The sequence below is a fragment of the Mytilus californianus genome, unplaced genomic scaffold, assembly GCF_021869535.1.
Source record: "Mytilus californianus isolate M0D057914Y unplaced genomic scaffold, xbMytCali1.0.p SCAF_13, whole genome shotgun sequence".
In the NCBI taxonomy this organism is placed as follows: domain Eukaryota; kingdom Metazoa; phylum Mollusca; class Bivalvia; order Mytilida; family Mytilidae; genus Mytilus; species Mytilus californianus.
The window spans coordinates 5,821,722-5,846,339 of record NW_026262615.1 but is presented as its reverse complement, the minus strand read 5'-3'; the positions used below and the strand labels follow the sequence as shown (position 1 = coordinate 5,846,339).

Below are 24,618 nucleotides of genomic sequence, written 5' to 3'. Positions count from 1 at the left end.
AGATAAATATTTATATAAGAGTTTTGCTGTTTTCCATAAAATTTTAAGAAAAGGTCGTCTTGTTTCTGTATATATATATTTACGGTCTTCTTAATCTATTCACATGTTTACATCGGGATAAGGTCCGTTTGAATTTGCTTAGTATCTTGATTTCGAAAGTGATAATATTTGCTGACTTGCACTTCTCTGATCTATCTGTATACCTATACGGATATTTGGCATGTTCCAGAGAGGTATGCAGCCAGGAAATAAAATGAAGTTGGTACTCCAGGAATTTATTCGCATAGCAACACTTCAAACTTATATCACACATAGCCCCGACAGCCTGCTGTACTTGTAGTATATAAGGAGGGAAATGATAACATTAACTGGAAATTTTGTTTTTATTTCAATTAATTTTTATTCTTATTATTTGCCAGAACGTTTTCTCGTCAGTTTATAATTGATAGCGTCCTTGTTAAAATGGGACAAACATTGAAAAGATTTAGTTTTCAGTGTTTACAGAGGAGGTAATATTTTTTCATTAGATTTCCCTTTGTTTTTCAGCTTCAGGTTAATCGAATACTTAAATCTGAGTATTATTAGGTAAAGTTAAAGGATACTGCTAACTTCCTTTCGTTTTTCCGTAGAAGTTCCTGTATGAAGTCAGGCTCATATGAATAAAGTAAAAAGTCGACAAGAAGAGGAGCACAATTGGTTTCCATGGGAATGCCAGTTGTTTATTGAAAAACACGTCCTCCGAACGTAATAAATATGTTGTCAATAAAGAAATAAAGCACCTTGATAATGTCAGTTTCAGAGAATTTTTGTTTGAATCAGAGTGATTTTTTACAAAGTACGATGTATCCCTCCTTAGACAAGAAACTTGTATCTACGTATGTAATTCGTTTTACGAAACAAAGCTGGACCTACTTTTTTAATTTGCCTTTAAGTTTGGAATGGGGAATACTTGTATAAAGCATATAAAAGTCAAATGTTTTAATACTATTGCAAGATGAAAGAGACTTTGATTGTATATACTCTAAAAGATCTTTTGAATTTTTAAGTATCCACATCTGATTCACGCCACCTCTAGAATAGGTAGTTTCAAAACAACTTTGATACCCGGCTTGGATTGCTGATGAAATAGATGTTAATAACTTAGAAAGAAGTTTCGTGGAGCACTTGGAAAACCCAGCAATATAACGTTGTTTGTAAGGACAGTTATTTAGTTTAGGTATCCAATACAGGACGATACAGTTCTTCCAGTGCTTCTTAATACTAGTAATGGACTCGAGGAGACGTAAAAGAAAATAACAATCAGTTTGAACATTATTTTTATTTATCAAGAATTTCACATCAGTTATTTTCAGATACATTTATTTAATGGTATCTAAAGCATGTCAATGTACATAAGTAATACAAATCATCTTAATGGAAACTCAAATCAAGGATCTGCTTACCCTTCCGGAGCACCTGGGATCGCCCCCAGTTTTTGGTGGGGTTCGTGTTGTTAGTCTTTAGTTTTCTATGTTGTGTTTTGTGTACTATTGTTTGTCTGTTTGTCTTTTTCTTTTTTAGCCATGGAGTTTTCCGTTTATTTTCGACTTATGAGTTTGAATGTCCCTTTTTTATCTTTCGCTTCTCTTTTAGTCCTTAAAGTCTGATGCTAAAAAAGTGAGAAAAGATACCAGGAGAACATTCAAAACTAGTAGGTCGAAAACAATCTGACAACACCACGGGAAAAACGAACGACGATAATGCAAAATTTCACAAAACACTACATACAGTCTACATGGTCTAAGGAACACGAATACAACCAATAAATCGGGTTGATATTTAAGTGCTTCATGTTGCTAAAAAGATCCTGTTTACAGGAGTCTAAAAAACCTTCACAGAACGATTAAGTTGGAGTATCGATTTACCAACTACAACAATACAAATATGTATAGTTTCCATAAAACATGGTTCTTGGAGGTTTATTCTTGTCTAGAAGTAAGGCTGGATATGAGTAGCTTTATGAAACAGTTTTATATATACATATCGAGCATATGTAGCATGTTAGAGATAAGAGCAAAGAGAAAGTAACAATATAACTTCCCATCTGTTATTTACAGTAATATTTATAACTAATTTAAACAATTCAACTCGTTGTGTGTTCTTTCTTTCATATAACTCACATCAATCTGAAATGAAAATAACATTGAAATAGGCGTGTATTAATGGGGAATTGATTGTGCAATCAAATCAATTGAAACATTTTGTGTCGTCAACTTTCGTAGACGATGCATTGAAAGAACATGCTTTGTTTGACTTAAAGCTTGTTATGTCATAGTTATAGAGAACTAATTGTTATGGTCTTTTTGAACTTTCTAAATAGATAAATCGTACTTTGTAAAAAATCATTCTGATTCAAACAAAACATTCTCTGAAAATGACATTATCTAGATGCTTGATTTCTTGATTGACAACATATTTGTTACGTTCAGAGGACGTGTTTTTCAACAAACAATCGGAATTCCCATGGAAACCAATTGTGCTCCTCTTTTTGCTGACTTGTTCCTTTATTCATAAGAGGCTTACTTCATACAGGAACTTTTTAGGAAGAAAGAAAAGAAGTCAGCAGAATCCTTTAACTTTACTTTCCGTTTTATAGATGATGGTCTCTCACTAAATAATTCAAAATTTGGTGACTATGTTTAACGCATCTACCCCATCAAACTGGAGATAAAGGATACAACTAATACAGTTAAGTCTGTGTCATATCATGACTTACATCTAAAAATTGAAAATGATGGTGGGTTGAAAACAAAACTTTTCGACAAAAGAGATGATTTCAGCTTTCCAATTGTGAATTTTTATATAGTCACATTCCAGCAGCGCCTGCATACGGAGTATATATCTCCTAGTTGATACGATATTCCAGGGCTTGTATTTCCTATCGTGATTTCCTTTATATAGGGTTGCTGCTCACAAGGAAGATATTAAACCAAGATTTCCAAGTTGTTAAGTTGAACTTGTCGATGTGTATATTTTACGAACGCCATCACGAGTTGGTTCATTGTGATGGAATATCTGTTTCATAAATGAGAACGGGTATGTTCCAATGGTCGTTACTACAATCCCGTCCCCTATTCCCCGAATGTGACCTACCCATTTAGACTTATCATCGGGTTTGTTCTAACATGAGCAACACGACGGAAGCCACATGTGAATCAAGATCTGCTTACTCTTCCTGAGCACCTCAGATCACCCAAAGCTTTTGGTGGGATTCGCGTTGCTCACTCTTTGGTTTTCTATGTTGTGTTTGGTGTACTATTGTTTGTCTTTTTGTCTTTTTCTTTTTTAGCCATGATGTTATCTGTTTATTTTCGACTTATCAGTTTAAATGTCTCTTTGGTATTCTTCGTCTTACTTTTTTTAATAGTTTTGCCTCTGACAAAGATACACATTGCAGCCAAAAACAAAACAAAAATTGGAGTGAGGAAGACTAGCAACACCACTTATCAATAATATATAATTTTTCAATAAAAGGATGCAAAGATCGTATGATGGCAACTCAAATTTATATAGAGATACAGCTGAAGCGTACAGAACGCACGATTCTGCAAATTTCTAAGAAACAGTTTACATGTTGTTAAGTATGGTTGGATACACAATCTAAAACTTTAATTTTTTTTATGAATATCAGCAGAACTATGAATCATCCTTAGTGTGATCAAAACGTAGATGTAATAACTACCGGTATACATTTACTTTTTTTCTTAATTGAATTCTGCATTGAATCGGCACATGTTGATCCGGACCAAGTCGTTCTGGCCCCAAGTCGATTAGGCCCCCATAGTAAAATAATGATAATTACGCAAAAATCGAAAGGAAATGAAAACTTTGTGAAAATGTCGTCGATGGATAATCGAAGGAATATTTTTACTTTTAGGAATTAGTAATGATGATTAATCCAATTAGAAAATCGTAAAACAACAAAAATACCGAACTCATAGGAAAATTCAAAACGGAAAGTTCCTTATCAAATGGCAAAATCATCAGGTAAAACACATCAAACGAATGGAAAACAACTGTCATATTCCTGACAACATATCTCAATTTGAGTAGGTTTTACAAATTTTTGTATGTTTTTGAACTGCAAATCATATATATTATTTTTATTCTTTGTGAATATTTTTCAAAATGGGGCTTGATCGACTTGAAATATTTGCCGGATCGACTTGGGCTGGAACGTTTGGGACGTTTCGAATTTGTCTGTTGTTGGATCGACTTTGGTCGATAGACAAGAAAGCGGCAAAATATCAGGTATGTTATTTACAAATATAATGTATAACAATTAAGAATGTACTAACGGTTTTTTGCATATGTAGTTATTACTTTCTGAACATTGTCCATCATTCCATTCATAGTCCAATCTTTCATTAATATTCAAACAATGTTCGTTTCCATTTTGATTGTTTGGTTCATGTATAGTACGTCTATGCCAATCCGTTACTGTAAATCTCTGTCCACTTGTTGTCCACACCCATGCACCTTCTCTAACCAGATCTGATCCACCAAGCCAAAAAGCTGAAAATATTTGTTTGAGAGTAATATATGTATTTCAATAATATAAAATCTCATAAAAAATACCAGGCTTTTAATTTGGTACGCCAGATGAGCGATTATTGTACTTATTAGTGGCGCTCAAATCAAAACAGACGAGCGATTATTGTACTTATTAGTGGCACTCAAATCAAAACAGACTAGCGATTATTGTACTTATTAGTGGCGCTCAAATTAAAACAGACTAGCAATTATTGTACTTATGAGTGGGGCTCAAATCAAAACAGACGAGCGATTATTGTACTTATTAGTGGCGCTCAAATCAAAACAGACTAGCGATTATTCTACTTATTAGTGGCGCTCAAATCAAAACAGACTAGCAATTATTGTACTTATTAGTGGCGCTCAAATCAAAACAGACGAGCGATTATTGTACTTATTAGTGGCGCTCAAATCAAAACAGACGAGCGATTATTGTACTTATTAGTGGGGCTCATATCAAAACAGACGAGCGATTATTGTACTTATTAATGGCGCTCAAATCAAAATAGACGAGCGATTATTGTACTTATTAGAGGCGCTCAAATCAAAACAGACTAGCGATTATTGTACTTATTAGTGGCGCTCAAATCAAAACAGACTAGCGATTATTGTACTTATTAGTGGCGCTCAAATCAAAACAGTTGCAAAGACAAATAAAATATTACTATGTTGAAGATAAAACATATACAGATAATTGCGCACGTTAAGTTCGTTCTAGACCAGTTTTGTAAGCCAAACTTAAAACAAAACATGTACGAGTGTAAAACCATAAAACTCCTGCTGGAATAGCAGAATGATTAAATGATCTTACAACATTGCGTTTACTACAGTTGCCTACTATTTTGAATTATGACTGTACTCTGATGTAGTTTTATAATGGTAAAGTTCTAGTGTCAGTGTTTACGACGAATGATTCCAGAACTAACTATATTTAGTACGCTCTAAATGAAGATAAAACCAGAAAGGCTTTTTGGACGCACGCAATCAATACAATTTTAGTATTATTCAATGCAAAGTTTAAAAGTTTAATAAATATAAGAAAAGATATGCTGTGATTATAATTGATTCATTTTTATTCACTGATCATGGCTTAAATGGTACATGGATAAATCATGGGAATGAATACAAAATACAGATAGTTTTGAAAAACCTTATTGAAACACTAGTGTATGCCATTTAATAGACTTCGCTACCAAGAGCAAACTTAATCTTTAAAAGTGACTGTCAAACTTTAAGCGGTTTAAGTGAACATTAAAATAGTGAGATGTATTATGTTTATTTAAGAGTTTCAGATTATCCATTAGTTAGTATTTAGAACGTAAACCTTTTAGACAAGTTCCCAATACACATTTTATATACACTTATTTAATTTTGTTTATATAGTTATTATTTTTTGTGTTTTAGTAGATTTCATTTCTAGATCCTTAAATTTGTTTTTTGGTAAAAAAAAATTACTAAACAGTGCACTTTTACAATTGCAGGTACTTACTTTTTCCATCCCTTTCTGCATTTGTCTTAAGAAACCTTATCTCACTACTTGTTGTTGCTTCTGCAAGCATACTATTATACCGATAGCAAGCTCTCTGAAAATACATCCTTATATTTATTAAAACAAATATGCACAACTCAACGTAAAAGTAAACATCTGTGTTAAGTTTCTTGCATTCCACAGCAAAATGTAGGAGAAATGGTGACCACCAAAAGTCAAACAAACAAAAGACAACTATAATGAGAAGGAATATAATAAACGAATTACTGACCACAGAATTATGCTTTCCTAAACATTATCAATGTGGCAATGTCGGTTTCCTAAATGTGGTTAAAATAAATCTGGTTCCTAAGGAAACGTAAACGTTTATTACCGTTATCACTATCTTTAAAAAAAAACAACATTCGAGATTTTCATCGTTCTTCTTTTTTATAAAAAAAATCGATCAACCATTGAGAAGTGTTATGTTCAGCCAAGCAAAAGTCAGGATGTTTTATATAACACATGTATAAAATTAAAATTGAGAATGTAAATGGGGAATGTGTCAAAGAGACAACAACCCGACCAAAGAGCAGATAACAGGCGAAGGCCACCAATGGTCTTCAACGCAGCGAGAAAATCCCGCACTCGGAGGCGGGCTTCAGTTGGCCCCGAAGTAAAATGTATACTAGTTAAGTGAAAATGGACGTCATACTAAACTCCTAAACATAAAAATGAACTAAAATTTAAAAAATTAGAAGACTAACAAAGGACAGAGGCTCCTGACTTGGGACAGGTGCAAAAATGCGGCGGGGTTAAACATGTTTTGTGAGATCTCAACCCTTCCCCTATATCTCTAGCCAATGCAGAATAAACAAACACACAGAAATACGCACATGTATACATAGATAAACTGTATTGTATTGTATTTTACACATATCTTCAAGTAAAGATGCCAATCTTCTTATTTCCAGTATAAGTGTAGTCTATTGTTATGTCTTGCTATATGCGATAAAGCAAATTATGAGTGTAATTGTTACCAAACTATAGAAACAAATAAAGATTAAAGAAGGTAATAAGTCTCAACATAAAGCTAAATAGTTTAACTTTCAAATTTGAAAATGTTTGGTAAACCTCGCGTTCAAGAATTTAAATAGCTAACCAACTCGAGTGAATAAATATCTAACCAACTCGAGTGGATAAATATCAAGAGTTGTAGAATTAGATGTATATGAATGATTCTTTAAAGGTCCATTACCTTTTTATCTTATAATTTTATAATTCATTTATTATGGATTCATACATTTGTTTCCTGTTGTTTCCAAGTGATGGTCGAATGCTTGAATAATTGTATTCAAACGTTTAATTGTAAATACTCAAAGTAAACAAATATTTACAACCTTGGCAGCTATCCAAGATGTGCTGGTACCACTAAAGTAATAACAGTTGTTGTTATGCATCTTCCAACCATACGAACAAGAGGGTTTAACTGAAAAATGCAATTCAAGAATAAGAACAGAACGAAATTGTCGACGGAATGAGTAAAGGAAAAATGCTTTCCCACAATGAGAGCACAATAAAAAAAAAAACCAAATAAAAAGATCTATTAATACATTTATATATGTCTTTCTATATTACACAAACGCTAACCAAAACGATAAACTGTTCATCAAGGTCACCGTATGTAGCATCAAAAACGAGACGGATATCACACACCTTTTTTTGTTTTTCTTAAAGATTTTGTAATGCTCTTAGTTATAAAATTGCTAGGTATTTTTGTGGAATGTTGTTTGTTTGTTTTTTTTCTATCACTAATGGTCTTTACTACCTTTCGTCGCTTTTTAGTTTGTAATTGACATCTGAGTATCCCCGATCCTTTAAATGTTTGATTTAGGAATTTAAAAACTGTCTTGCGTACTGCATCATTTACCTACCACCTGTTACTTCTATTTATTGTTGTTATTCGTAGATATGAATGCATAAATCGTTTTGTTATAAACAGTTTCTCACTTATTTTCAATAGAACCAAAAGCTGATTTGATGAAGTTGCTGGATAAAGTAGTATTAATTTCTTATTTCTTTTAGGTGTCTTTTTTTAAACATTTGTGCCATAGTAAATTCAATAAACCGCACTGTCGACTAAAATGTTTAGCAAAAATTGCATCGTAACAAACTTTGACATTGGTTTCCCACGTATCCAGTTTGACAGGAACAAACAAAAGTGCCTCCACTTGGTGTGCATGTTCCCCCATGCAGACACGGTGAATTGTAGCATGGTGTGGCTAGAAAAATAAAACGATAGAATTGGAGTGCTATCATTATATAAAAATGATGTTATGGTATATCGGGATTGAAATTGTTGCTAACAGTATAACAATCATTATTTCTGAAAATTTTCCAGTAACCTCAGGGTAATTATTTGTCATGCGCCAATGATTTCGTAATGTTGTTTGTTTGAAAGTTATGTTCTATTAATTATGGTTTACTCTGTCTTTCATTGCTTTTCATTTGTTATTGCCACTTTAGCAGCCCCGTCAGTCTTTACGTTTGATTAAGGAATTTAAAAATACAGGCATATAACTTTACATGCGTACTTCAGAATTTACGCACCGCCTGTACCTACTACCGATTGTTGTTATTCGTTGACATGCATGAAATGATAAATACTTATTTTTAATAGGAAAGTTGTTGGGTGAAGTAGTTGTAATATTTCATTCTTTTAAAAGATTTTTTGCATATTTTGTTCCATCGTGAATACAATCAACCCGCTGTCGACAAATGTATTGATCAAACATTCCATCCTTACAAACCTTGACATTGTTTTCCAAAGTATCCAATTGGACAGGAACACACGAAACTACTTCTAGTTGGTGAGCATGTTCCCCTATTCCAACAAGGTGAACTGTGGCATGGTGAAACTAAGCAAGTAAAATTAAAGTATTGGAATGAAATCATTACATCAAAATGCTATGATATGTAATGATTTAAATTGTGTTTGCGTCGACCCATTGATAATTTTTTAAAGATCATAATAATAATTGTATCGGGAAATTCTGTAGTTCCCTCAATATGATAAATGGACATGTGCCAAAGTAGACAAAACAAAATCTATTATACTATTTACGTTTTATTGAGTGAAAGTTTTTCATGGATATATAACAATAACAGCGTTCTTCTAACGGAGTGTATATTTACTCTAATAGACCAGAAAGCAATCTTTATTTTCAATCTAACTAGATTGATACAATTGCCATTATATCAATTAGGGAATTAGGCATTTTAGTTAATAAGAATTCATTAAGTGATTTTAACACTATGTCTGACCTGACCTTTAAGTAAACACCAACTTCATTATTGGTAATATTTCCAAAGCACAAAGCATACACCAAAAACGTTGTCATCGGCTGACAATGTCCTAAACAATTGAAATTGAATAGAAAAATTTGGCGTTATTTTCATTTTAAAATATGAAGAATGAAATTACCAATAGTCTATTTTAGATTCTTTAACGGCTAATGAAAAGATGTATCTAGCTAAGGCCTTTTCAGACCAACCAGTCTATACATTTCTACCGGTATATTATTATGAATATTGTTTTGGCGAGGTATTTCATGAACTTAAAAAAGGTAGTGTTATCAAAAAAGGGGTCAGCGACTTCGTTTTTTTGTATATGAACCTCTGTTTCGGGATTACTCTGTTTTATCCGAAATGATGTAATCAATATACAATCTTTTTTGATTACTATTTAGTTGATCTTTTTCGATTAAAAATTGTAAAGCATGTGTTCTTAGATTCCTCGATCTTTGCATTAGAATTTTTTTTGTTCCAGACCAAAAATAATATACTTTTCCAGAATTAAAATATATCTTCCGGTTATACGAAATTACAAAAAAATGAACGAAATGATTTTTTTTTTGTAAACGAAAGTTTAATACTTATTTTCCATGGAAACAAAAATGTATTTTATTTAGTTGTTCAATGTTTTTTTGTTGTTGTTGTATATTTTATGCCATCGTGATTACAATAAACCCATTGTCGACCAATATATTGACAACATATTCCATCGTTACAAACCTTGACATTGGTTTCCAGAATATCCAGTTGGACATGAACACTTATAACTACTTCCAGCTGGTTTGCATGTTCCCCCATTCAAACAAGGTGAACTGGAGCATGGTGTGACTAAAAAAAAGAAAATAATAGTATTGCAGTGCAATCATCATTTCGAAATCCTTAGATATTTCCGGATTGGAATCGTTGTTATCTTGATCTCTGATTTTTCTTTTTTTAACATGATTAAAATTGAGAATGGAAATGGGGAATGTGTCAAAGAGACAACAACCCGATAAAAAAAGCAAAAAAACAGCCGAAGGCCACCGATGGGTCTTCAACACAGCGAGAAAATCCCGCACCCGGAGGCGGGCTTCAGCTGGCCCATAAACAAAAATGTGTACTAGTTCAGTGAAAATGGACGTCATACTAAACTCCAAAACATATAAATGAACTAAAATTAAAAATCGTACAAGACTAACAAAGGCCAGAGGCTCCTGATTTGGGACAGGCGCAAAAATGCGGCGGGATTAAACATGTTTAGTGAGATCTCAACCCTCCTCCTATACCTCTAGCTAATGTAGAAAAAACAAACACACAGCAATACGCACAGTAAAACTCAGTTTAAAAGAAGTCCGAGTCCAATGTCAGAATAGGCAACAAAAGAAACTAAGTAAAATGACAATGATATATAAATTAACAAAGGACTACTAGGAGTTACTGACATGCCAGCTCCAGACTTCAATTAAACTGATTGAAAGATTATGTCTTCATCATATGAAAATCAAGCACAATCCCTCCCGTTAGGGGTTTAGTATCATACCATCATAAAATATATGAGAACATAACCCGTATCATGCCAAAACTGGTTTTAGAATAAATGTGTTAATTTCCGATGCAAAGACCCTATGAGTGGATCAATGTTAATACCAAAATATGCCATCTTTAATGAACTGACAACAGTATCGTAACTATATCCCTTCTGAATAAGTCTGTTTAAAGGTTTGGTTAGCTTTTGAGGTCAATGCCGACATTTTTGTGATTTGTAAAGATTATTGTTAAATTAGGTGTGTGAATTTTTCTTAATTAGATTATGGGGCAAAGTGGTATATAGGGTAGAAAAATCAGAACTTTGAACAGATTCGAAATTACCAATATAAGCATGTAATTTATCAAGTACTCCCAACGAATTTTTGACACTCCAAAAGTAATTAATTCCACTATTTTCAAAGGCCTTATTGGAACAATTTATTACCAGGTTTTTGATTGTACCAAGTGTACTAGTAAGTAGAGTAGACAGTTTAGTAGTGAAACAATGGCTTGAAGATGAAATAAATCTATATTTGTAAGGTGTTTTGTGCAGCTTCGGAAGCCAGTACATGGTTGGAACTTTCATTGTATTTGGTTCTGCTTGTAAAGAAGTAGCTATTAGTTTGTGTTTGTAACAGATGTCACTTTCTGAAAATGGAGTCAATTGGAATGTTGGTGAATTCGTGATTTTCATTTTGCAGAACCTCAATGTAAAATTTACGTCAAACAATAATGATATTATTGGCAGCCTTATTAGCCGGGACAAAATAAAAATTCCTTGGCGAATTCTTTTAGCTTATGTTTGATACGAGAAATAGGGTTTTTATGGTTGTTGTTAGGAGTAAAATGTTCTTTAAAATGTTGTATACGTATATCAACTATGTTCATTACTGAATTAAAAAAAAAGAATCTAAGGATTTCTAGTCAGCGTTTTCTTGTTTTATCCATTCGAGCAGTAAGTAAATCGAGTGAGTCGTGGATGATGTAACGACACTTATTCCAATTAATAATTGACGGGGGACGATATTTAAGTCCTTTACTGAGGAATGAATTCAACTCTCGGTCACGAACGATCTTAAGGTCTCCTGTTATAACATGGGAACTGGGGCCATAAATGTATTCGGAAATACTGCAATTTCATGACGTAGGTGTATTGGCACTGATATTTACATCTTTACACACTTTGCTATAATTAAACACAAACGGGTAGATTTTTTGTAAACATAACAAATAAGAGGGAGTTCAGTATTATCAAAATAACCAGGAATTTGTTCCTTAACAGAATGATCATTAAAAATACCGGCAATATTTACAAAATCAAAACCTTTATTGACATATTTGATTTTAATTAAATGTTTTTTTTATGATCTTCAGGGCGATCAATCTTGGGAAACAGTTTTGAATAACAATATGCAATTATAATTTGGACGATTTCATACTTAGGACTGCAATATGGAATTGTTTTGCAATCCTCTAATATTTGATGTAATTTATTTACAGGTAAAGAACAGAGCTTGGTTAACAGATAATATCTGCCGTGGTTTTTTTAAATAGAAATTAGGTCCGAAATATTTATATTGTTGGTACGAAATTTTCTTTGATTGCGATTTATTCTACGCCCATGAGAACGGCTTTTACGAACAGTTTTAGAAACTATATCCAAAATGTTAACAGAATCGGTTCTTGATATATTACCAATTCCAATGATATTATCATTAAGACCGAGAGGATAAACTGTCTGTAATTTTTTAATCCAATTTAATTCAATTATTTTTCGTGATCGTACAAACTTTGAATGAGATTCCCCAGGCTGCTTATTTACTACTTCTAAAGGTTGAACTGTTAAATATTTAATAGGACGATTGTGCTTCTTAAGGTGTTGATAAATGATACTTTTGAATTTATGGGGTCTTTTAAAACGATAAAGGTGTTTTTGCGTGCGTTTTGACAAATAGCGTCCAGTTTCTCCTACGTACTGAATACCGCATCCCACTTTGTTTCATGTGAGTAAATAGATAACACTGTTAGTTTTTCAGTTTATATCAGTTTCAAAATGTAAGGAAAATGTGCGGCCTTTAAATGTGGACCTTACCGTATTGTTGCTGGAAAGACGGGGACATGTAAGTCATTGATAGAAGGGGTACCACGATTTTTATTATCAAATATGTTAGCGATTGTAGTATTTTTAGATAAGCGATTTTGAAGATTGAGACGTGTAGATACCCTTTGAACTAGTTTAGTATTTAGTATTTTTCAATTTCGCAATTTCATTATTGTTTTTGGTTATCCGTATTTCCAATTGAAAGGAGCAAAGACTGGCGTCCAGAATATGAACCAGCACACAGGAGTTGGATAAGGTAAAAAAAGATAAATCTGTTCGGCTAAAGACGGCAAAAGCAATCCGTCACAAAACCAGAGCACAAAAACAAAAGACAAGGTATATCAGGGTAGCGCCTGACGTCTGACTAAATAGTAGAATGGGGCTGAATAGTGAAATATGAGTTTCAGATAAATATTCCTCAAGTAATGAACATAGAGAAGTTCTCGCTCGGACACACACTCCATTATCGAGTATATTATAAGAGCATATTATATTTTATTGCACTCTATTGCTGTTAACAATTTACTTAGTGTACATCATTGTACTAAGTAGAATTGATATATTAGTTATAAGGTATCCAGGGAGAATATCTAATAAAAGTACATCGATATATTACATTACAATATTAAAGATGTCATGTTAACCGGAGTAGTTCATTTCCATCCGTTAATGGTTTTTCACATTAGTAAATTTAACCAGCGTGTTTGCCATCATCAGTTATAATTTGATATTCTGGATAATTTGAATGCTTACGGAATATATATCAACAAATTGTCATATATTAACCGGTAAGTTAATTGTATTCTTATTCATTTTTGTAGCATAAGCTTTAATAAGTTTGCACTGCTTTTTAGACTGTGAGGTATTATGATTTGTTGTAAAGTTCTGTTTAAGTATACAAAATACCCAGGTAGACACGATTATACATACATCAAAATATACAACACAAAGCTACAAGAAAATGAAAATAAGTATATGAATACATTATTATAATTTTCTCTTAAACATGTGTCTGGTTTGGGAAAGAACATATATGTGAGTCACCTAGAATGCTCGAGTCATGTGACCTACTTGTTGTTTTGGTAATACATAAATATATTTTATTATATAATTATATCAAAGTTAAAACTTTCATGATTGGTTTATGTAGTTTAGGGTTTTTGAAATAAATCTGTTATTTTTTCTTTTATTAGCATTATTAACCTCAACAATATTTTTTATTTCTGCTTTAAATATTATAAAAATATCTTTTATTTCTTTTGATTCAGAGATATAATATGATTCGTAGAAGGAATTAAATATTTCATTGATTTTCATTTGTTATTGCCACCTGAGCATTCCCGTCTCTTTTTATGTTTGATTAAGTAATTTGAAAATACTGATATATATCTTTGCATGCGCACTTCAGCATTTACGCACCGCCTGTACCTACTACCGATTATTATTATTCGTTGACATGAACGAAATGATTTTTTCGTAAATGAAAGTTTGATACTTATTTTCAAAGAAACAATGGTTTTGTTGTTGTATATTTTGTGCCATCGTGAATACAACACACCCACTGTCGACCAATATATTGACAAAATATTCCATCGTAACAAACCTTGACATTGGTTTCCAGAATATCCTGTTGGACAAAAACACTTATAACTACTTTCAGCTGGTTTGCATGTTCCCCCATTCAAACAAGGTGAACTGGAGCATGGTGTGACTAATAAACAGAAAATAATAGTATTGCAGTGCAATCACGATATCAAAATCCTTAGATATATCAGGATTGGAATCGCTTTTACCTTGACCTCTTCACAAATTTGCGGAGACTTATAATCATTATTTTGGAAAATTTTGCAGTTACCTCAGGGTTATATATGTATGCACCATTAAAGGTTTAACATGATCTATTATACTATTAATGTTTTTTTTTTGTACTTAAAATTGTGTTTAATACATAAATATACTAGAATTTCTTTTTTTATCATAACAACGCGATCTTCTCTTGGCGTGTCAATTAATTCTAAAAGACAAATAAAAAACTTTATTTTCTAATCTGATTGCGCTGGAAATAATTCCAGTAACTAAATATGAAAAGTCGTTGCTTTAGTACATAAGTATTTAATAAATGCTTTTAACACTATTGATGATCTTAAAGCAAACATAATATTTTGCTATTTCTACCTTGATGTCTAAACTATTAATTGTGCCTTTTTCTTATTTCTTCAAACCGTGCAAAAGTGGTATACTTTTCCAGCATTAAATATTTCTTCTGGTTATTTTGTCAAAAAGTTATTGAGTTATTTACATCTTTCTTTCGTTTGTTTTCAGAAAAGTGTTGCCTTTTGAAAAATCAGACTTTATAGTGGAAGTTTCCCGAATGTTACTCAGTGTAAAACTTCAAATCAGAATTACCTTCGCATATTAACCCCGCGAAACCTTCTGGGCATATACAGGAATGTGTACATCCGGCTGTTATACAAGTTCCTCCATTTAAACACGGACTACTGACACGTGCTTCTCCTGTAATAAATTATTAACTAATTAAGAAGTTAATATAAAAGTGATATGCGGTCATGATACATTTATCTACCAAATTCCTAATCACAATGATGATACCGTATGACAAATTACAATCTGTTAATCCTATTATGTACAGTTACTTATAAAAGCCGGTATAATAAAGTATGAAACAATTCAAAAGACAAACTATTGACCTATGTTATAATAAGAGGCAGAAAATACCAAGACACTTTCAAAAATCATAAGTTAAAAAAACTGACAACGCCATGGTTAAAACACTATTAAAATAGACGAAAGTTCACAAAATGCTACATAGAAAACTAAAACCAAAGCAACACGACCCCAACTTAAACTGGGAGTAGTCTCAGGTGTTCCAGACGTAAGCATATCCTTCTCCACTAATGGCTCCCGCGGTGTTGCTCATAATGTGGACAATTCCGTGGACAAATCTCATGTGACCGTGGAAAAGAGGACGCAGATTTTTCTTTATGGTCGTAGGGATAAGTTCAACTTTACGGCTTGGAATCGTTGTTTGAATAGATTCCATGTAAACAGAAACCTTTTATCAAGACATTTATAATACGAAACGCAGTTTCTAGGATATCGTATCAACAATGAGATATACCCCATTTGCAGGCGCTTCTGGAATGTTGCTACATTCAAATAGGAAGTTAACATTTGGAACTCATAATTTTGCAATGTCCCGAATCATTATAAAACCACAGATGATTAATTTCAAGAATCTTCGTTTCTGATGGTTTCAATGGTCTACTCGATTTTTTAAGAAACTAAAATCCACGAATTTAAGAACCCACGAACATGTAACTTTTGCTCAAATCACGAGAAATAATACAGTATTCAAGTTCAAATTTGATGTGATCGATCTGTTCAACATAGTCAATCAACTTTGGAATATTTAGTGAGAGGACATCATCTTTACAGCGGAACGTGACATTAAAGGATAATGCTAGCTTCTTTTCATTTTTCCTGAGAAACTCATGTATACGTTCAGTTTCATATGAATGAAGAAACAAGTCGACAAGAATAAGTATCTGATGCAGGTAGGTTCAGGAGAGCGCTTCGGACGCAAGCATTTTTTGTAGTGTTATTTTCATTTATTTCGTGTACCCAAGTATTGAAATTCTACTTAATGTGAAAATATTCGGCAGTGTGTGTTCATGTCATTATGTTTTATATATTATATTTATTATCAACTACAAACGAAAATATTTTTAATTGTGTATCTATATAAAAATACGGAAATGTTGTATGATTGCTTTTAAGACAACTATCCACCAAAGTTCAAATAAAGTGGATGTAAGCAATCATATGCAACCTCATAACCTTCAACAGTGAGAAAAACTTACACGGTTGTTTAGATTATCTTATTTAGTTATATTGTAAATCAAAGGTGTAGTTTGACACAATGTTGACGCCTAGATCTCAAGTATTGTCGCTTTGTCCAGTTATGGTATGGTTGGGTTATTGACACAATTTTGTCAATATAACATAATTATATGCAACTGTCATTCAAGTGGACGGTTTAGCTAGCTATAAAACAAAGGTTAATCAGTTATTATCTACGGAAAATGTCTTAGCAAATCAGGAATAAAACATTTGGTTTCCAGTTATCCAGGTGGTTTGATATAGTCGAGCGTTTTGTTTTGACAGTTTTATAGACTTGTCCATTTTGAAGTTTCCTTGGACCTCCACTTATATTTATGATATTCAAATTATTGATAATTAATAACTTAACTACACGTACCTTGGCAATAGTTATTAGTGCATGTTCTTGTATCATTCTCAGCTTTATGATTACATTCCTGTAATGTTCCATTCTGTTGTCTCTGTCTATATTGTGTACCATTTCCACATGAAACACTGCAATCTGTCCACGCAGACCATATGGCCAACTCACATACCGATGTATTATTCAACACTACAATTATACATTTTTTTCTCATTGTAAAAAGATTAAGATGATAAAATATGTGTAATGCATTCGTTTTTATTTGTGAAATTGTCGTTTTCCTTCTTTCCTCAAACCAATTACAAGATATATCTCCATAGATCATTTTGATTGTAAAGAATAATAGTCTAGAGAAGGAAAGTAATTATCAATGTTTTACATCATTTTATACATGCATATAAGTTGCTAACTCTCTATATATTAAAAATATCAAAGTTTGATGATTGTGCATTTTCTAATCGCGATTCTCATATGAACAGAAACAAAAACATTTATGCGATATTTATGCTCGTTTCCAGTCTAATATTAAATACAAAATTAATGTACTGTCAGTTCATCTTGCGTACGCTTCAAATAAGTTCGTACGAGTTGCTTTGTATGACCAGAGATACTTTCATCATTTGATAGAGTATAAGACTTCATTGGAATCACAAGTCCTCCACATTTCTGTGAAACGCAAGCCTTGTTGTGTTTGTTCTATACTCGAACTTCAATAACGTTGATATTACCACAGGGTATCAATTATTATTACCACAGTGTATCAATTATAATTTCAAATTCAATAAACCGCATATCCATATTTTTAATGTTCTCTTTCATTGATAAGCGAAGTTTTAAATCCTAAATTAGAACATTGAATAACCCAGCAGAATTGATGTCGACTGTTGATAGAGCATTTTTAGGGGACGACAATTTAATGTTTTTTAAGGGGAAGAAAAAAGGTGGGTGGCAGGTTGAATTTGGAAACGAGGATTCTAACCTGGTTTGGATTGAACAGATAATTATGCGCAAAATATAGAAGTCGAACTAGCAACAGGTTAAAACGCATTTCCCGTTTGCCAAAAATAATCAACCTGCTCCTGAAAATCAAATGGTGGTCCCTTTAGGATTGACGACAAACATTAAAATATCTATATAATTAACTATTTATCTGTCATCTTTTGTTTTTTCTGATAAAAGATAGTTAAACAAATTATGATAAACTCTTACCATGAGGCACAGTTTTGTATTGGGCTCTCCATCAGTCAAAACTTTATACTGAATAATACCAACATAATTTAGTACAATTAAAGGTTTATTCAATCAGTACAAAGCTATATTTGTATTGTTAGATTTATTTTTAGATATGGATTGATTGACTGATTGATTTGTGTTTAACACGTGGAGGTAATTTTTTTTTAGTGGAGGAATCCGGAGTACCCAGAGAGAATCACCGACTTTCGAAGGAAAGCTGAAAATCCTAGTCATTTAAGATTGAAGTCGAATGCAGCTTCCACGTGTGGTGTTTGAACTCACAACCTCAGTGTTGACAGGCTGGTGATACAGTAGTTTGACTTCTTAGACTCTTCGGCCACCCCTCTTAGATATGGAAAAAAAAGATGCATAAATGAGTCAATAAATGCAACAGCAACTAAAACTTTATAAACAACATTTTTTCCAGAGGTAATTATAGAATAACTAAGCGAAAAGTTCAAGTAAAGAAAAGATTCAACGAGTGACCGAATAACACAATTTGCCTTGAAACGTCTGGAAAACACCCATCACCCATTGTTAATTGGCGTCAGAGAAGTGAAATTATCGAGTTAAGTTCACATGTGAAATCATCGGTTTTTATTCCACTGGGAAGTCACAGTAATTGATTGCAATCAATGATATAAAAGCTGTGTGAATTAGGCCGATGCACTAACAAACATGACTTTATGTTTTATGATTGATATTAAATAAGGCAATTTGCAATGATTTCCAATCACATAACAATTAAACAAAGTCCAGGTTAAGTTTGTGAGTGAATCGACCCATTTAACACGTCAGTACCATGTAGAAAAATCTGTTTCAACCTTATAATTGTCAAACCAAACATTTGGTTTTATTTTATATAAATTTACCGTTCGTGTATCCCGTATGAATGTATCAATGGAAGTTAAATCGACACAGTGTTTACATAGGTTTATGAAAGTAGTCGCGGCAATTGGTGTGGAAAACAAGGAAAGAAATAATAACAAACAAATCATATTCATGGATATGTAGATATTGTTAATGCAAATCATATGATTCATAACATGATAACTCATATGCATCAAGAGGTTAATTATATCAATTTAGGCCAAATGTTTTACATTATTATGGAATAGCACACTCGCTAAATGAGTGGTTAAACACGATCAGTAAAGGAGAAAAAACTTCAAACAATACTACCTTTCAATATAAGTATTTTCTTTGAATCAAAAAAAGGTTCAAAGGACATGTATAAAGTATTGAATGAGAGATATATTACTTTTGCTGCAAAGGAAAAATGGGAGAACCATCTTAATATGACTGGTATTAACTGGACAAAAATACACACTTCGTGTACAAAGTATACTAAAAAAACTAAGCTTCGCTGGTTCCAATATAGAATTATCCATAGAATTTTAGGAACTAGTTCACTACTTTTCAAGATGAAAATAAATAGTAGCAACATATGTAAAATTTGCAAAGAAGAACCAGAGACCATAGAACATTTATTTTGGAGCTGTCCGATGGTCGCCAGTCTCTGGCATGTACTAAAAAACTGGATTTTTGAAATGACAAATATTGAACTGCCTTTGAATATTAAGATTATTCTATTTGGTAACTACGAAAATGTTAAATTTGAATTTTGTTAAAAATAAGATTATTCTGCTTACAAAACACTATATTTACCGAACAAAATAACAAGAAGTATTGCCAAATTTAAATGCTTTAAAAACTACTTAAAGGAAAACCTTAACTTAGAAATATACATTTCATTTAAAAACCTCTCTGTTGAGAAATATAACAAATACTGGAGTCCCTGGGCCCCTATTATAGAATAATTAATAAATGTCGAATTTTGATTTAAACACCACAAATAGATATTGCAAGAACGAATTAGACTCCATTGTTATTAGATAATTTTTTATGTTCAACCTATTGTTGCACCATTATATATTCAATTGTTGTTTTATTATTTAATACTTCCTTTGTGTGAATATGCCATTCTGTATACCTTTGCTCATACATGTTGTGCTAGTCTATTTGTTACAATAAAGAAAATTCATTATAAAAAAGAGGTTATTTACAACAAACAGTCTTCAGAAAATCATTTACGAAATAACAAACATTTCCTCGCTGAACTTTAAAAGTCGTTGTCTTTATATAACTGCTGTTCAAATCTTTACGTGGTAAAGTACAACGAGTGATATTCGTTTGCTTTTCATCTACACTTTCATATATGTCAGAGCTACAAGAAGTTTGTGTTTGTAATTCGCTATAATAACCATCTTCTTTAAATTCCGCTGTGTTATTATCATAAATAATAAATGTTTGATTGTGCTCCATTTCACAATCCCCTTGTTTCATTTGCCTCTCAATCTAAAATTTATCTATGTTTTAATAAATAGATATATGATATATCAAACTGACAATCATCACATTACACAGAAAACAATTAGGCAAAGTGGCTTTCTCTTTAAACAGGAAATTTCGCCTTCCGTAAATCTCTATGATAAATCAAGATATCGTGAAATATACTAATTGTTACAAAATGGAAATCAAGAGTAATGAAACTTTCATATTCATGTCTAAAACGTTATTCATGTACAATTTATATTCTAAACTGTTTCAAGCCAGCACATACATATATATATATATACAAATAAGTCTAAACATGTGACAACTTTACGACAGAAGATCTCCATCGGATAACTCCTGGTTATACAGGACTTAAACCATAAAATATATATGCTCCGTCTCAAATTTAGATTAACAATTTTGATCTACAATATTTCGTTAGCAACTTTTTGTTCTTTTCGCATTCAAACCCCTGCTTCTGTGACATCATGACAATACCGCGTGCACTGCTACCATAACAATTCAATGTCAGAAAAATAAAATTGTTAATGCTCTCCCAAAATAGTAAATGATGAATCCTTATTTGAATTTAAAGCCACATTATTCCTAATAATATAAAGACTAACAAAAATCATTCATTTGCTGGATGGTTTTATCAATACGTAACATGAATATGGCTTCAAATTCAACATTTTTTCTGACATTAAGAACGTGATGGATTTAACAAGCAAAAGTACATTAATATCGGACATATTGTTCTGAATCCAAATACATGGAGCGAGGGAAACATGAAAAAAAGATGTACATTAAAGAACTGTTCGTAGTTGTTTGAAAGTGATGCTTTATTTCTTATGAATCGTGATATGTCAGACTGCATATTCACTTCATCGAAACGGTTCAACAATCTAGAAATGTTAAAAGGAAAATAACTAAAAGAATACTTGTTATAACTCATAGTTTTCCTGATTTTCGCTTAAATCTATAAATAAATTGTTAGCGCTCCTAAGTCGAGTAAATAACCTGCTATAATCGATGGAACCCCAAAATGAGCGAAATGGTATGAATTTGTAGTGTTATAGGGTTATTTAATCAGGGATATTGCTCACATTTTACAATAACGCCTTTAAGTTTACATCCAATAAAGATATAAAAAAACTCCACCAATTCTCAAGTTTTCATAACAAAACAATTTAGTTTCAAGAGTTTTATAAAGGAGGGGGACAATAAATCAAATATGAAGTACATTCTACAAATTTCATAACAAAGTGGCTTATTCTCGCTTCTCAATTTTTAGGAAAAAAATACAATTTCCATGGTAAGTTATCATCTGATTCCTTTCCTATTTTGTGCTATTCATGACCATTGTAATTACCACGGTATATAAATGAATTTTTAATGGACGGTGATAATACCTGACCTATTAACTCGGATTAACCACAATTCGTAGCTTTTATTTGTTAGTCCCTATTTGATAGATATTCAATTGCAAGGTTTAATTAATTGCCTTTCTTTGAATTCATCTGAAAATAAGATTTTTTTTCATATTCCGTATATATTTGTTGTCACATGTTGCTTCTAGAGAGCTTGTGTTGCTTGTGTATGAGAAGATAGAACTGGAATACCTCGTACATGCTTTTTTACAAAAAATATTCAAAGATTTTTTAAGTGGAATGCGAGCGGTATATTTATATAACAGTAAAATTATTTAATATCTAAATGATAATAATCCTCTTTTTCTTTGGAGATTTTAAATAGAGGCATATGCATCTCACATTTGTAATTGTAATCGATTGGTTTTAAAGACGCCTTCTTACATATTAGCTTCTTTTGTCGAAAGGCCAAGACTTATATCATTAAAGAAATTTAAATATGAGTCATATCTAATACCAAAAAATGGTATTTACTGCTTTACTTCTTAGTAAGAGCAGTCTAAGACAAAGACGTTTTGTCTCTCGGTCAAACAGATTTGTCAGGGATGGTGATATAAACACATGCGAACTGTACATGTAACTTTTATTAGCAAGAAGTTATATTTCTGATTTAAGTATCGGGATATATTCTAATGACGCGCAGCTATAATGAATATAAACAGCAGTTATGCAATATACTTCAATTACTAATTTTACTTTTCTAATTATCATATCATAAATTTATACAACAAAATTATATATCATCACCCTGTTTATTAATTTAAGTACTTTTCTGGTTAAAATACTTGACTTTTAGACGGATGCATTTTAATCATCATCACCAAAATAACCATTGAAATTATGTGGGCTATTATAAACGCTTTGCATGTGATCTAGTTGTTAATTTTAAAACAAAGGTTATGATAGTGTGCATACACCGATGAAGCTGTAGCCAAACAGGACAATAAAACTCGAAAGACATGCTGTGGTTAACACCAAGTTACCAAAAGTAGATTTTATATACAATTTATTATATACTTAGCAGTAAATACAAGTACATTTTATATGTAATAAAATCAACGGCAAGTGTTTTGTATCAGTCAATCGTGATGCTATCAATATCAGTCAGAGCTCTCGGGATTATATTGGTGTCTGGGTCTGATACGGGTAGGATATTGAAGAAGCCATATTATATTGCCTATAGTTAAAACTGTAAAAATCTTGAGTCTAGACAAGAAGCAAAGAAATATTCAGATAACATAAACTGAGACTTAAAATCTGTCATTTAAAAATACCAATGTCGCAAAAAAAAGTTAGTTTTGTTATAACAAGGACAGTATCTGAAAATGTTCTTCAATAAGTCACGTGGTAATACAGTAATTTTTCTGATGGGGGGATATGGTCCTCTCTTACTTTCAATCATTGAATGCAAAAACTAGTAGACTGAAGTATGCCCTTTTTTTTTCGCCTTTCCCTCCCCAATCTCGGAAAATCAGTTTTCCCATAACTTATTTCACACCAGATCCAATTTCGAGAGCACCAAGGTGGTCAAGGAATTTTGAACAACAGTTTGAGAAATTAAATCCTTTTTCTTATAAAATGTTCTAATTTGAGTATGCATCCTTCTTAAATTCTATTGAATGCATATTGTTAAAAGATTTTCGTTACATAGTTACATTGATAAAATAAATGCTCAAGAGTTTCAAAATTATTTTCATCACATAAGTGACATTTTCCGTTAATAACTACAGGGCTTATTGACAGTTACCTTAGCATTTTAAAGTTAAGAATAGTTTACTCAATCAAAGTTGAAAATCAATTAAAATATGACAAACATTATAAATTGAAACTGACCTAAATGACTTAATAATTTACCAGTAATACATAGAATACGTTCATTAAAATCCAAAACGTCACAACAGAAACGGGCATAGCGATTGAGTTGAGATATATAAACACCGTAAGATAGTGCCACAGAAACATCATCATCATCAAAAAAAGGAAAATTAACAATAGGGAACGAAAAATTGTCCCTTTTGTCGTAACTTTTAGTTTCCCGTGTAAAACTTAAATATCTAAATCTAGGAAAGGACAGTTATTACTGTTTACATTTGATTTATTTAAAGTTTTCAAGTTTCTTTTGGTAAATTTCGGCAGTATAATTAGAATTTTTTTTTTTATTTTTTAACGAAAAAATATCATCAAGAAAACCGTAAGTATTGTTGAATTTATCACATGTATCAATTAAATGCAATTTAAACGGGTCTTTACTTAGTTTGGACATAAACTGTGATTCATAACAATGCAGAAACAATTAATAATTGATCATTTAAAGCTCACCATTTTATCATGCTAGTCTACAAATTTATACAGA

The 24,618-nt window shown here is 32.0% G+C and overlaps 1 protein-coding gene across 3 annotated transcripts; it reads right to left on the bottom strand.

Moving 5' to 3' along the window:
* Window positions 1-1,315: 1,315 nt before the first annotated feature.
* Window positions 1,316-17,488, bottom strand: LOC127723066 (delta-like protein C). Of its 3 annotated transcripts, XM_052229506.1 has the most exons (10): window positions 17,281-17,488; window positions 15,408-15,515; window positions 14,605-14,712; window positions 10,115-10,222; window positions 8,851-8,958; window positions 8,215-8,322; window positions 7,441-7,529; window positions 6,062-6,155; window positions 4,338-4,554; window positions 1,316-2,165 (listed from the first exon to the last, which is right to left on the bottom strand). In XM_052229506.1, exons 1-10 carry the CDS (start codon window positions 17,477-17,479, stop codon window positions 2,156-2,158), a joined length of 1,149 nt encoding a protein of 382 aa, XP_052085466.1. In that variant the 5' UTR covers window positions 17,480-17,488; the 3' UTR covers window positions 1,316-2,155. The 3 variants fall into 3 exon arrangements, with proteins under 3 accessions (XP_052085466.1, XP_052085468.1, XP_052085467.1); XM_052229508.1 differs by lacking the exon at window positions 10,115-10,222; XM_052229507.1 differs by lacking the exon at window positions 14,605-14,712.
* Window positions 17,489-24,618: the final 7,130 nt, after the last annotated feature.